Source organism: Vitis riparia, chromosome 19, assembly GCF_004353265.1.
Source record: "Vitis riparia cultivar Riparia Gloire de Montpellier isolate 1030 chromosome 19, EGFV_Vit.rip_1.0, whole genome shotgun sequence".
Classification (NCBI taxonomy): domain Eukaryota; kingdom Viridiplantae; phylum Streptophyta; class Magnoliopsida; order Vitales; family Vitaceae; genus Vitis; species Vitis riparia.
Window position 1 is genome coordinate 16,739,316 of NC_048449.1, and position 15,350 is coordinate 16,754,665.

At 34.9% G+C, this 15,350-nt stretch overlaps 2 protein-coding genes and 1 long non-coding RNA gene across 3 annotated transcripts; all 3 read left to right on the forward strand.

The window, feature by feature from the left end:
• The first annotated feature begins 646 nt into the window (after nt 1-646).
• On the forward strand, nt 647-3,072 carry LOC117908260. The gene is made up of 4 exons (XM_034821880.1): nt 647-852; nt 2,103-2,708; nt 2,807-2,933; nt 3,047-3,072. Exons 2-4 carry the CDS (start codon nt 2,283-2,285, stop codon nt 3,070-3,072), a joined length of 579 nt encoding a protein of 192 aa, XP_034677771.1. The 5' UTR covers nt 647-852; nt 2,103-2,282.
• LOC117909480 lies at nt 1,090-1,791 on the forward strand. Its single transcript, XR_004650380.1, has 3 exons — nt 1,090-1,227; nt 1,590-1,658; nt 1,750-1,791. It is a non-coding gene; the product is annotated as an uncharacterized LOC117909480 (long non-coding RNA).
• A 581-nt stretch (nt 3,073-3,653) lies between the features above and the next one.
• On the forward strand, nt 3,654-4,375 carry LOC117909602. The gene is made up of 4 exons (XM_034823670.1): nt 3,654-3,683; nt 3,778-3,915; nt 4,002-4,105; nt 4,205-4,375. The coding sequence occupies exons 2-4, from the start codon at nt 3,817-3,819 to the stop codon at nt 4,329-4,331; spliced, it is 330 nt and encodes a 109-aa protein (XP_034679561.1). The 5' UTR covers nt 3,654-3,683; nt 3,778-3,816; the 3' UTR covers nt 4,332-4,375.
• The last annotated feature ends 10,975 nt before the right edge of the window (nt 4,376-15,350 follow it).

Here is a 15,350-nt window from a genome sequence, read left to right on the forward strand (position 1 = left end):
AGTTAATTGATAAGATTATTATGATATTTTTAAGAATATATTAAATAGAATGAAAAAACTAAAATAATAAAATTAATTTAATATATGTTAAAATATAGAAGGGAGGAATAGACTATGTATTAAGGGAAATTCTACAATACCTCTTACGGTACCATGCCTCCATTTTTTTTCATCCATTGGATGAAAATGATTAAATCTTAGCCATCCAAATGAAAAAGAAAAAAAAAATTTAAATTTCAACTGGGTACCTCCCCCTCCCGTTCTCTCCCCCATCTCTCCTCCTTTTCCCCTTTTCCCCCCCTAATTTGCTCTCTATCTCACGCATCCTCCATAGCCGACTTCCTCAGCTCACCCAAATTTGCTCTCTTCCCCTCCATAGCTGGCTGTCTCACGCATCCTCCATAGCCGACTTCCTCAGCTCACCCATTTCCCGCTCTCATCTTTGTTTGCCGACTTCCTCATCTTTGTTTGCCGACTTCCTCCATAGCTCACCCATTTCCCGCTCTCATCTTCGTTTTCTCTCCCTTTTCCCGTTTTTCTCTCGACTGATTCTCCACAGCTGGGTGAAGACCACGGTCGGCTTCAACCGGGCCAACCTCTTCGAGGCCGACGTCGCAGACCTTATCAAAGACGTCTCCATAGCTAGGTGGAGACCACCTTCGCCGTCAACCGGGATCAAAGACGTCTTCACAGGTGGGTGGAGACCACCATCGCCGTGAACCGGGCCAACCTCCTCCAAGCCGACGTCTTGACCTCATCAAAGAAGTCTCCCTCAAGGACCGCGAGCTCAGGATTGTGGGCGAGGTCGGTGCCAAGATCCGAGTCTTAGACTTCATTTCTCCCGATGTCCAGGTCAGCTATTTTTTCTACTAGATTCATCTTCTCGAAGATTTTATGTAAATTTTCTGAATTTTTGCTTTCTCTCTCTCCTACCCCTGCATTTTGTCACACGGAGAATTTCGGTTCTTTCACACGGAGAATTTTAGTGGAATCTTCATAACCCTTGTGTTTTCTTCATATTTTATATTTTGGTTAAGAGGTGTAAGAGGGTGTTTTCAGGTTATAAATTTAATGGTTTAAAAACCCGAATTGAAGACGTAGCTGGAAGAAGAAGAAGAGGACGTGTAGTACTAAGGAAAAGAAAGCTGAGAAGGACACAATTGTTTGTTACTCAAAAGGCGCTTGTATCCTAATTATTTGGCGAGTTCTATATAAAGGGAAAAAAATGTGAGTAGTAATTATGTGTTTTACAATATTGTGTCCATTATATTTCATGTTTTTTGTTAGATTTATGGATTGATTACATTATAGAAAAAGAGTACGGTTAGATTATCGAACATTGAAAAAAATTTATATGTTAATTTTGTCATCATTTTAAATGTAAAGATATTTAGGGAGGATGTTGTAGTTGTAATGGTATTTGTATTTTAATTGGCATTTGATTGATTGTAGTAAGATATAAAAATAAAATTTATTGAAATGTGAAAAAAACTTATGTTGAGATAATGTGGTGGTGAAAGTATGTTTGATTTATTATATCCGAAATCATATTATAAAAATTGACTTAAATGATTTGATTTAATTTTTAGGAGCGAACGCGATGGTCTTGAAGTTGTTAGAAATCCAAAGAGGCCTATCGGCGCTTGGATACATTACTAGTAAGGGAAAATAGAAATATGTAAAATAATATGTTTTTTAATGTATTTTTTGTGGTTGTTATTGTTAAATTTGTTTGAAATTGTTTTGTAGTAACGATCAATTAGCCATGATGAAAGAGAAGGATAAAGGAGTGAAGATAAATGATGATGTAAGGAGTAATATTGCTATGTCTAATATAATTACATTTTAAAATGAGAATTTAAATTATGTGACCAATTAATGTAGTTGAGGAAAAAATTGGGCAAGAAGTGGAATGCACTTTCAAAAGTAGAAAAAGAAAATTTCATAGCAAAGTCCAAAGAAAGTTCAAAACAATATTCACTTCAAAAGGGTGTGGTTCCAAAGGTAATTTTTTTTTGTAATGAATATTTAATTTCTTTACTTATGTATTTGTTGGAAATTATATTAATGTAAACATGTTTGATGTTTGTGTATCTTTTCAGTTATATCTTCAGACTCGATGCTCCCCCGAGCGAGTGATTAGAGTGATTGAAAAATTAGAACCAAAGCAAAAGGCAGCCATAGAAGAAATAGGATTTGGTAGCCTCTTGCAACTTCGATGTAGGAAAATTGATCATGGGTTATGTCTTTGGTTGATAAATAGTTTTAATCCGAACACTTATATGTTACAGTTGTATAATACTTGTATCAAATTATCCCCCATTGATGTTGAATTTATTATGGGATTGAGGGCAAGAGGGCTCAAGATTGGCATGAACAAAGATGTTGGCCATAAGAATGATTTATGTAAAAAATATTGTGATAAAAAAGGGCGATTGCCATTAGTGATGTTAGAAAATCAAATTAGGGAGGATAAAGAGGGTGGAAACGATTTTAAAGTTCGTTTTGTATTATTTGTGTTGGGTGCATTATTGTGCCCAACAATGAAGCTTTTTGTGAATCGTTCTTTCTTATATCTTGTGGAAGACATCGATTCAATAAAGAAGATGAATTGGGCAGAATTTGTGTTGTCCTATCTTGTGCACGAGATTGAAGAGTTTAAGAAGAAACAACAAAGTGGGGTTTGTGGTTGCTTATTGTTTTTAATGGTAATGTCCTTGTAATTAATTTACATCATAGTGAAATACGATTTTGTTTTAATATAATTTATGAATTAACTATATATCTATGTCAAATATACTCGTAGTTATTCTACCACGAGCATATATCGTTTGAAGAGAAATTTCTACCGCTATATACTCGACCTTCTCCTCGGATTACTGCTTGGGGAGATGATGAAGTATTGGACAGGAATCGAAGATTGAAAAAACTTGGTGGATATGCAAATGAGAATGTAAGTTATAGTTTTGAAAGTCATTTACTATTTATTTAAGTTTTTAGTGATTTAAAATCTGATATGTATTATATTTTGATGAATATATTGTAGCTCAAAATATAGGTGATAGAAAATAAGATAAGGGATTGCGTTGATGGAAATGCAACGACAATGGCGAGTGAGAATGAGGACGATGAGAAATTTGTAATCAATCTAAACAAAGATGTTATTAAACGAGTAAGTGTTTTACAATATTCATCGTGACTATCTATATTAGCATTGAGCCTTTGTATTATGATGTTATTAATCACGTTGTATATATCACTAGGTTGATGGTGGGAACTTAATGGAGATGGATAAAACCTTTCAACAATTAAAGACACGTCTAATTGATATGGCTTATGGTGCAAGTAGTAGTAGTTGTGATCAAATTTTTGCTAAATTTGAGGAGAATTATACTACAGTGAAAGGTCTCTTCCTTAGGTCAAGCGGAAAACCTTTGAGAATGCATGAGGAAGGAACGAAGAATGACATGCTCTCATGCGAGAGAAGTTTGGAAGATACGAACAATATGAATGTGAATGAACATTATCTTCACACTTTGTCAAATGAGAAGTTATGCACCGAGGACTTGAATGAAAAGAATGAAGATGCATGTGCTACATCAATTGAAGTGCATATCATTCCAGACGAAAATCAAAATATTTTACCACTTCCAATCAAAAGGAGTAGAAGAGATTATGGAAAGGTATGTATCATATAAAAGAAAAAATTATTTTCTTTACAACTACTTAACCATTACATAGTAAATAGATGTATATTAATGGCATTTTCCATATTAGGAACCATTACGAGCACTATGTGGTTATCCTAATCATGTCATGAAAACACGTTCATCAAGGGAGAGGAAACCAAGTAAATTCAAGGTCTCCCCGTTTGTACACAAATTAAGGAAGATGGTAAAACGTGAAGCATCAGAGGTATAATACAAATAGTTTAAAATCATTGTTCTTATTTTTTATACTTAACATATATAGTTAATAATTATGTCTTGTTTTCGATTTAGTTAATCCCCATGTCCATTCGTGAAGACGTGGTGGATACTCAATCATTCAATGTACTTCAATCTCTTGTCGCTGATTATGTTTTCAATAGAGCATTGTCAAAAAGGTTTGTCGTGTCTAGAACATTCATAGATGTGTTGTTACAATTTTAGCCTTCATATGCTTCCAATTTATTCAAGTTTGTTTGAACATATTATTATTTTAGTGAGCTTCTTGTTGACTTTGGTCATGAACATGGAGTTCGTGGAGATTTTCAGTGCTTACGTCCTAGACAAAATTTGATGGATGTTGTAAGTACCTACTTCATTTATATCAAATGCGTGCTATATTAGTTAAATAAATTTATTGAAGTTATTGTTCAACAACAGGTAATAAATCTAGAAGCCTCAAAGCTAAATTATTTTGAAAGACAATTCATAGGCATACGAAGTATAAGATGCTATCTTCCCACGACATTTTCAGTAAGCTCATATTTCTCTTGTTGTTTACTTACATATTAAGTACAATATACTAATGTTCGTATTATGTTTTCTTATTAGCAAATGATTTTGTACGGGAGTCCTCATCCTTTTTTGATAGAAAAACATCCATCGTGAGTAAGTACATTAGCGAATTGGATGATTGCGAGAAGGTTAGTAATTATTTGTAATGTTTAATTGCATATATGAAATTTAGAGTAGATATCGTTTTCACCTATAATATACTATATTTTTTGTGGCCCAACTCATATATATTGTTTTCCTACCTTTACAGCTATTTATTCCAATGCATGACGATTGCCCTGGTCATTGGTATCTGTGCGTCATTGACTTCAAAGACTTTGATATCCAAATTTTGGATTCATTACGATCGAAGAGTCAGGACGAGTTCCGGTTTAAGAGTGTGAAAAAGTGGTATGCTTTCTCCTTTTTGTTTTCCTTTTATTTGGTTTTTTTTCTCTTCTATATTTATTAACCACTTTCAAATAAATTAGGTTGAATTTTGTCAAACGTTCTTCAAACTGTATGACATAGGGAAAGATGTCTTCCAATTCTCCATTGATTGGGCTCCTTCGATTCCGACCCAAGATAATGGGTTAGTATGAATACATAACTCACATTAATATTCTTTTTCTAATGTATAATTAGACAACCATTCAATAAGTTGTTTTGCTTTTCTTTTCTCTTTCTTAGGTGGGACTGTGGAGTGCATGTCATTAGACATATGCAGAGATTCAAAAATGGTGATTCGATGACGAGATCCACTTTTGTAATTCTGTTAAAATACGTCAGAAATAGCATGTGATTTAGTTTTACACGAGGGAAATAGAGAAAAACAAACCATTGTGGCTATTGTTTGTACAAAGACGTCGACACGATCAATGAAAAAATTATTATTATGATATTTGTCATTTTTCTTATATTTATCATTTCCATCTCCACATATGGTCATGTTTATTGGGAAGTTGTGAGATTCGATGACCATACATTATTAATGATTAAGTCCATTTTATTTGAATATCCAAATACTCTTCTTTCAATATGGTAGGCAAAATGAAATTGTAATATGTTGGTATCATTCATGTTCGACATGTGTGATTTTGTACGATCTTTAACCTAATCAATTTGTAAATATTCATTTATCTATGCTAAAAATATATAGTTAGTACATTAGTAGACCGGTTGATGAATGACGTTCAGCAGGTAAGAACCAGTCCAACGATTTAGCTAAGTCCACTATTCATAGGCATACGCATTATGCCTACCGGTTGAGAACATTCCTCATATTGATAATGACCGTATGGATGCAGTGTGAACTCGTTCAGGATTTGTCCCAACCACCTCAAACAATTTTGGATGCAGAATGACTCGGTGTCGGCGTTCAATTGAGTGATTGAAGATTTTTCTAAAGGGAGTGAGCAATTTTTTGAGTTGTGGAAAGCGGTTGATCAATGAAGAAATTGTCTCAACCAGTTGACGAATGATTTGACCAGTGGGAACCGGTTGACAAATATAGCAAACTGGTTGACGGATTTTCTCAATCGATTGATGGTTTTTTAACTAGTGGCAACCGGGTGAAGATGGGTATCAACCGGTTGACGTATTTGCTCAACCGGTTGAGGGTATTTTTACCTAGAGGCAACCGATCGACACAACCGGTCGACCGCTTGAAACAAACGGTTGAGGCAATTTTCACCAGTGTCTACCGGTTGAGGAATTGTCTCAACCGGTTGAGACAATTCCTCAATCGGTAGACACTGGTGAAAATTGTCTCAACCGTTTGGTTCAAGCGGTCCACCGGTTGTGTCGACCGATTGCCTCCTGCAATGCTATTGTGCAATTTAGGAGTACGACTACCGTCCACAAAAAGGGTATGAGTTGTACCAATATCTTTTCGCTATGTAAACATTCGACAAGGTACCATTAAGTTCAATTAAAAGGGTTGAAATTGATGGAAACTGGCATTACAAAGTTCCATTTTGAGTAAAATCACTAACTTTACCTATTTCATATGAATTACACATCATATTGATTACTTTCCTATAGTTAACTCATAACCACCTAATTGTCAAACTTTAACCACAATTGAATTTAATTAAATCCGCATAATTAACCGTTTTATTCGACATGATATAAATGAATCGGTTTCTCCATTTACCAATCATTTTATCACTTGTTATCAATTAAATTATAAATGTAGAGGATATTGCATTCTATCAATCAACTTGACTCTTGATCAAAATTCAAACTCAATCAACTTGACTCTTGATCAAAATTCAAACTTTTCATTAAATAGTTAAGTTAAAAGTACACATTACTGGAAGTGATAACGTCAACTAATAAAAATACTGATTTAATACCTACCATCCCTTACTCCGTTAAGGAATAAAAAAAAGGTTGCATATCCTTTTCATTTGGATATTTGTTTAGATCCCCACCTTGACATGGTGTTGTCATATTTTGTTCATGTTGCTGAAATCCTGCTATCTACACATGCACATTCCATTGTTTTTTTCAGCTGTCCAATTCCATTCCAATTAATTAAACCTAATCATTAAATAATGCATAGCTCAAATTCATGTCAAAAGTGTTTCTTTATTCCCGATCTTACATTATTAAGTTCACCACAATCTATGTACATGTCAGATCGGTCATTCAACAACTGCTCCCCTAACATTCCCTGCATTTTTCAAAAATTAAGTGTTGTCAATTATTATTGAATTAGATGTTATCAATGTTTGGAAATTATATAACAAGCCTATTGTACATACATGTATGGTTGCAAAAATGTCAACTGATGAATTTGTTGAAGGCATCATTTCCATTTGAATGTCACATTGGGAAGACAAATTAGTTTCCTCCTACGTACTCATAATGCCATGAAAACAATTATGTTAGTCATTTATGTAAGTACAACTACCAAAATTAATCTTAGGGGCAATTTTTTATTGAATATGACATACCATATAACCCGGCTGAGCATTTTGAGGGATTGTAGCTTCTGGACACTTTCGAATTGTGTGACCCACTCTTTTACAACGACTGCATCGTCTTCCCTTTTGAACATTCATTGCCACTTTGCCTGGATTCCCTTTAGTCTTCACAATATTTGGATCACGAACTTGGTTAGTGCCTGTCGCTCCATCTGCTGCTATTTTCTTCCCTTTCAAATTATAGTTATAGAGTTCCTCCATTCTCGCCGTCAAATTTTGTATTTCATTTTTGGCCTCTATAAATGAAGATGACGTATCTGACGCAAAGTAGGAGAGCTTGTTGCACATCGAACTCAATGAACCATATCGTACAAACCGATCCATGTCGTTATCCGTCTCATTCACTGGTACTGATCTTGTATACACCTTTGCTAACTTTGTCCACCTCTTCATAATACATGACTGAGGAATCTCTTCCAAATGCTCCACCTTCATAACCACCACCATGTGGCAACATGGGATGCCAATTGACTCAAACATCATGCATGAGCATTTTAATGTTACAATATCCGGGCAAAATTGTACTTCCCAATTTAAGTTCGGGTGTCTAAACTTAGATAATGTGTATGCCCGCATTGAATGATCACTTACAAGACCTACCACAAAGAATAACTCTGCATTTTTCATCTCCTCACGAAATTTAAGGAAAGATTCTTTCGTGTATACCGTCGCAGCATGATTTTCAATTATGGATAGTTTGGTTGAAAGCACTGGTGAAGAATTGTTCGACTCGAACTCTGCTTTTGCCTCGTTTTGCCGTATTCTCATTATGGCTCTATCAAATTGTTGTACAAACTCATACAGTCGCAAGCGAATTTTTAAGAATCTATTTAGATATGCATTCATACTCTCACACCTTTGTGTGGTTCTCATCCCTCCAAAGAAATTTCCATGTAAATACGCCTCTGCCCATCTTTTACGTTTCCCATATATCTCGGTCACCCAACGATTCTCATTAAGTCCCAAATTTGCAACCATTTCATGCTAAACCTTTTCAAATTTTGCTTCATTCCCACGCATGAACATGCACCTTGCAAATATGCTTGAGAAGTCCTTAATATGCACATTCGTGAATGCATTTCGTTGCAAATGCCATGAACACAATCGATGACACGTATCATGTAATACTTTTTTAATTGCCTTACGCATAGCTTTATCCCCATCGTTACAACAATATGGGTTTCTTATTCATCATTGCCTCAAGAAATGTCTCCAACACCCATTCATATGTCCCAACACTTTCATCTATCAATAACGCACAACCAAATACAACAGTTTGGTGGTGATGATTAACACCAACCAACACTACTAGAGGCTTTTTATAGGCATTTGTCCTATAAGTTGTGTCAAATGCTAGGACATCTCCAAAACACGCATAATCCATTCAAGCAGTTGAATCAGCCCAAAACAAATTTGCTAGTCGACTTTCTTCATCAATGTTGAATTTATATAAAAATGAAGAATCCATTTCTGCTTTTCCACACAAATAAGCCAATACCGCTTCTGCATCACCGTCTTTAATTTCACTTCTACGCATTGCATCAACGTGATTGTATATATCTTTTTGTGTGAAACCGACGTGCTCATGTCCCCCTGATTGTTTGACCATATAGTCCATAATTTGTGTGGTTTTAACACCTACTTTACGCAAAACATCAACTTGTGCCTTATCTGGATTACTTATTGTTCGATGAGACCGAAGGAATTGTGTGTTGATAGCATCGACCAAATTATGATTATGATCTCCTATAAATTCCTTTACAATCCACTTTCCATCTTTCCTATTCAAGCCTACACGAAATGCAGCTTCACATCCAACTCTACTCAATGATCGTGGCTCACGCTGTCGCTTGTCATTTTCAATAAACTTTGTCGCTCGTGTCCTTCTCTATAACACACCCACTTTCGAGATATTATATCTCCATTCTTGTCTCGCTTCAAATCATCTTTTCGAATACTAAATCCGGTACTTTTGCTAACATGTTGTAAAATGTTCCACCTCATCTATGCAATCGAATTGCAATTTGTAGACTTCTTCATCTGAAATACCCTTCAACACCTTCTCTTTCAACCGTTTCCACCCAGGTGGTAAGTGCCACCGATAAATGCATCGTCATTGACGACGTCCTCCTCCTTCACTTCAAACTCCCGCTTGATTGTTTTCTCCTTCACCGATTGCATCATCTACATTACATAAATAACGTAAAAAAGTGCCCCAATAATACTTTAACAAATTATCATATCACTTTTGTATCCATTGAATGCATACTTGAAGATAAACCGAATTCGACAACGTCATCTATTCTCATTTTTTGATAAAAATTGAGAATTTGAGAAATTATAGAACCGGTGTAGACTGCAGACGTGATAATTTCCCCATGATTTTCAATTTAAAAGGTCATATGTTGCAAAATTGATACTTGTCTGCTATACACAATCATAAGCAATACTTTTTAAAATCATTAAATATCACTTAAATCATTATGTTGAGGAAATAACTTGTAAAAATGCAAATGCGACGCCAATACCCTAAAAATATGGCGTTAGACAATGATCGACGTCTGACATCTATACAGAAACGCACCATAATTTATATTGACCTTAGACAACCAAGTGAAGTAATAGTTAAATTCAACTTCCTACACATGGTTCTGCTGTTGAGGCTAAGGTTGTAGTGCTTTTGGAGGTCCTTGTGCAAGAACAATATTTCAGATTGTCCAACTTTTTTGTGGTAGGGGATGGTGTTGTTGGTCTTGATGAGCATAAAAAAACAATCGGTACAATTGTTTGGTTCCTCGTAAACCGAATCTATTCTCTTTCCTTGCTCTAAGCTATTATAATGTGGAAGAAAGTGGTTGACCTACAAATTCACCGGATGCATTTTGCTGCTGCTTACAAAATTTGGCAGTGTCTACTGGTTGAGAAAATCTCTCAACCGGTCTTATATAACCGGTCGACCGGTACATCTTTCACTGTTATAATATGTTAACAGCGTAGCTAATTGTTTCTTTTCATTGTTCATTTCATTAAGGCCTTCATTCCTTGTCAAAACGTTAGAATGTTGCCCTATTTAGGCATACTATGTTAACAAAAATTCCATCATTAATCTTAGTTGCCATCTTCAAGGAGTTTGTCAGTCACAATAATTACTACCTCTCATGCACGTTCTTTAAAAACATGGAAAATCACTTTTAGATAATTCTATGTAAAAGCATGGAAGCTTTTGGGTACGCCGCCAAACTTATTCCAAACTTACCCCATATTGGGAGTCAATAATACACATTTCTTAAGGTTGATTCTCTCCTTTTAAGTCAGTTGAATATGTATTACCCTATAATTTTGATGATTGTGTGATTTTTACAGCCAACACGAATCACTTATATTAAATAAATTAATGTCAACTGTTCAACAGATCACTGATGCATATTACTAACAATGTGCTATAGACAATCAAAATCCAAACTCTTTAACATCATTACATACCATTTAAAAATCAGTACTAGGTTTTGGGAAAATTTCCCCATCCATTTGAAAGATGAGGGCATTCAGCTTAAAAAATGTATTATGGATTTGTTTACCTATTCTTTATTGAGTTAAAGATCATACCGTTAAAATGGAAAGTCCAAGTGTGATGCAGCTTGACCTGAAGATTTGTCTTCTGGATGTTTTTTGTAACCTGTTCTCCAACATATACCAGTCCTCGTTCAGTCTCCAAGCTCCTTCCAATATGTTCCCTTCCAAATATATACTAACATATGTATGTGGTTGGTTGATGGAGTTATTACATTTTTTAATAGGCTGCCACATGTTGAAAACCTACCACCACAATGGTACACTTAGTGGTTGATAGTTTGGATATTTGCATCAGTTTTTTAGGTGCCATTAAATATAGCATTTATATCATGTGGGAAAATCAGCCTAATGTTGATATTTTTTTCACCCATTTCAAATGGATATATGTATAACTTAACAAAATATAAAGGGGAGATATGGACTTAATTGATAATATTGACATTTCTTACTGTTGTTTAGCCCATTTATTGTAACTATGTCTTCATACCGTTTCCTACTTACTATATTTTTTCATCAATTAACGTGATTTATTTTTAATTAATGCTTCCTAATATATCCTAGATATGAGAAAGGTTAGTTAATTAGACTTAGTTACGTAAAATGAAATATGTTATGATATTCTACTAATGGAAATTTTAAATAAATTCAGATTCATTAATTTATTTCACTCACCATGGTATATCGTACTTATTCAAACAATTTGTCATACAACCATAATTAATTTTAATGGCCCTATGGTAGTATATGTTAGTTAATTACAATTTTAATCTAATAGGTGTGACTATATCTTAGTGAGTTCATTATACTATAATTTTTCATGAATTAACGTGATTTATTTTTAATTAATGCTTCCTAATATATCCTAGACATGAGAAAGGTTAGTTAATTAGACTTAGTTACATCAAATGAGATATGTTATGATATTCTACTAATGGAAATTTTAAATAAATTCAGATTCATTAATTTATTTCACTCACCATGGTATATCGTACTCATTCGAACAATTTGTCATACAACCATAATTAATTTTAATGGCCCTATGGTAGTATATGTTAGTTAATTACAATTTTAATCTAATAGGTGTGACTATATCTTAGTGAGTTCATTATACTATAATTTTTCATGAATTAACGTAATTTATATTTAATTAATGCTTCATAATATATCCTAGATACGAGAAAGGTTAGTTAATTAGGACTGTAAGCTTAATTTCTCAGGGGTCCTGGATAGTTAAGCAGAGCGTGGGCATTGCTAGTGAGTCAAGCGCTTGAAATTAATTATTTCCATGGGAAGAACTACTAGGAGGTAAAGTACAGGAGTAATCATATTTATAGTTCATGAGGGTGGGCATTGCTAGTGGATTTGTCTCCAAATCTGTTGGGAATCCACTCAATGGTGCTTTTACAGCGATTTCTGCTCACTATTAAGTAAGTAGCCAACCGGTAGAAGATAACCGGTCGACCGGTTTACCTAGGAGTGAAATTTCATATTCCCACTCTCTGTAGGGTGCAGGCATTAGTCACCAATCTAATAACTCCAACTAGACTATGCATTACACAAGAAAATCAATAAAGCGATGTTAAAATTAGAGTTGCACTAGTAGCTACTTTATGTGGTGGTGCATATGCATAAATTACAATAGTAAAGGTGATGTAAAGGATATCACAACATGCACTCACAACCTAAATATTATTCAGCTTGATGCCAATATAAGGATAAAGAACAATTTCTATGAAATTTCAACACATATCCTTGTTCTGGATAGAAAAAGTTGATACATGCTAGACAGGGAAAACAACCCTATAACCAATAACATCAGAAATAAAGGTTGTCCTTTCAGAAGCCTCATAGCAAGACTACCTCAACACATATCTGCCATATGTCTCCTGTTCTGTTCACATCACCATCTAGTTTCAGCTCCACCATCTAGTCATCCATCCTGTCTTTCTTTCCCCTAAAAAAATACATCATTACATCAAACAAATGAAAGGAACGCAAAAGAGGAGGGATTGCTCAAGGCATTCCAAATTCTGATCTTAAATTATTATACATTGTACCATGCACTTGACTTTCCAGATCGTTGGATCCTTAATAGAAGGGATAAGCGAGTTTCTTTGAACTGATCTTTTCGTCTCATAATCATCTTCAGCATAGGTAATAAATTTAGAACCATCCTTGTAACGTTCGTCTACCATCTTTTCAAGTTCTTCCTCACTCAGCTCGTCTTATTTGGGGAAAAATGGAAGGTTATGGGCTTTTCCAGGTTCGTTCTTAACTTTTAGCCCTGTATTGAATTCATCCTCCAAAAAATATGTTCCCAAAGACGAAAAAACAGAATTATCAATATATAAAACACATTGATAGGATGAAGTAATGCAAGATAAATTATCAATCTTAACTTGTAGCCCTGTATTGAATTCATCCTCCAAAAAATCTGTTCCCAAAGACGAAAAACAGAATTATCAATCTATATAACACATTGATAGATGAAGTAATGCAAGATAAACCAAAATTATCCCCTACCGTAACAAGGAAACATGATGCCTAAACATCAGCACATCCACTAATTATTATTTTTTATATATAAGTAAGAAATTGTATTAAAAAGGCGCGAAAAGAGAGCAAGAGTATGAGCACATCCGTTAATATAATCCATGGACTCTATAACTTTTTTTTTTTTTTTTGATAGGTAAAATTGAGATACTATTGACTTCTAAAAAGGCTTCCAATACCCATCAGGGATTGGTCAAGTATCTTAATCTCCTTCCATAGACAAGATCCAAGGTTTAGTAGTCATCTTCTTACCAAAACACCCCAAAAGCTACCAAGCTTCAATATGAAAACTTCATAAAATCCAAAAAGAAATTCAAAATGCAATTCTCCACAGTCAAATTAAACCCCCAACCTTGGACAAAATGTAAATTATCTATTGACACTTGGAATATGGAAGGGTTCACCAATGAAGTGTATAAAACTTTAATCATGAAAGGTTATTCGTCAAAACCCAAAACATGATATAGATCATAAGCCAACCGTTCAGTGAACTTTGCACTGCAAATGCTGCCATATCCCGTCTTATAAATATGGTTTTGTCTAAAAATTCAGACTAGCCAGCTAGAATTTACATCTTCCATGGGTAGAGGTTCACAAGAAATTCATTATGCAGTGAAGTAGTAGTATTCCTGCACCATAAAAATCTAACTCAACATAGTTTGTAGAGAAAAACATTTGTTTCCACTAGTAGACAACAACTAAAGAGGGAAGGACAAGAAATGATTTGTGAAAGATAGGAACTTTATGAAAAGTGTGACTAGGCCAGTATGACATTTTAGGCTTTCGAAGATTCTTGAGAACTACTTACTTTCAGATTCTTGTTTAGATATATATGAAACCATGGCATTTTAATGAATCCAATTGATCCACCATGGTGTGTTGGATATAAAATTGTACAAAATCAGTTAGATATCCACATTTTCTTTATTTGCTTATGCTTCATAGATTGGTCCTTTGATGAATTTCGGAGTTAATATTTGAGATTCTTAAACATTAAACCAATTAGTTACTTAACCATGGTTTGTTATCATCAAAACCCGATTAGGAGAACCCTTGGGCTAACAATCTCCCCCTTTTTGATGATAACAAACCTTGGTTATCTAGGAGAGAAAGAAATATCCCCCTCAAACCAATCATGGATCAATCAAATGATAAGCAATGTAAAACACGAAGAATCAATTGATAAAAATATCATATCATATATATATGGAAATCTCACATGTACAATAAGATAGATATGAAATTGATAACAATGACATGCATGAGAGACTCCTAGATCCTATAGATCTTATATCCAATAAATATCTCCCCCTTTGGCAACATAAAAAAGAAACGAAGGGGGATCCCAAACACACTCAAGACTGAGGAGGTGGAGGTGGTGGTGGAAACACAGAACGTAGGTAAGCCATCATCTCCTCGTGCTGACTCTCTTGGCGGCTCTCAAGCCGCTCAATCCTCTCCACGAGATGCTCAAACTGAGAGGTGAAGTCGGCCTCATACTGATCGATGTGATCCTCCATGGAAGAAAAACGAGTATCATGCACTACTGCTAACTCCTCCATACGTGTCCCGAGAGAGCTGATCTGTGCTGACAAATCCATCCAAGGTGGATAATCAGGAGCATGAGGAGCCTGAGATGGTAGCTCGATAAATGATGGCTGAGATGAAGGGCCTGCTGTGAAGGATGGCTCAGTCATCATAGGCTCGGAGAAGGTAGCCTCAAAATGAATGCCTTCTGACCGATGTGGAGGCG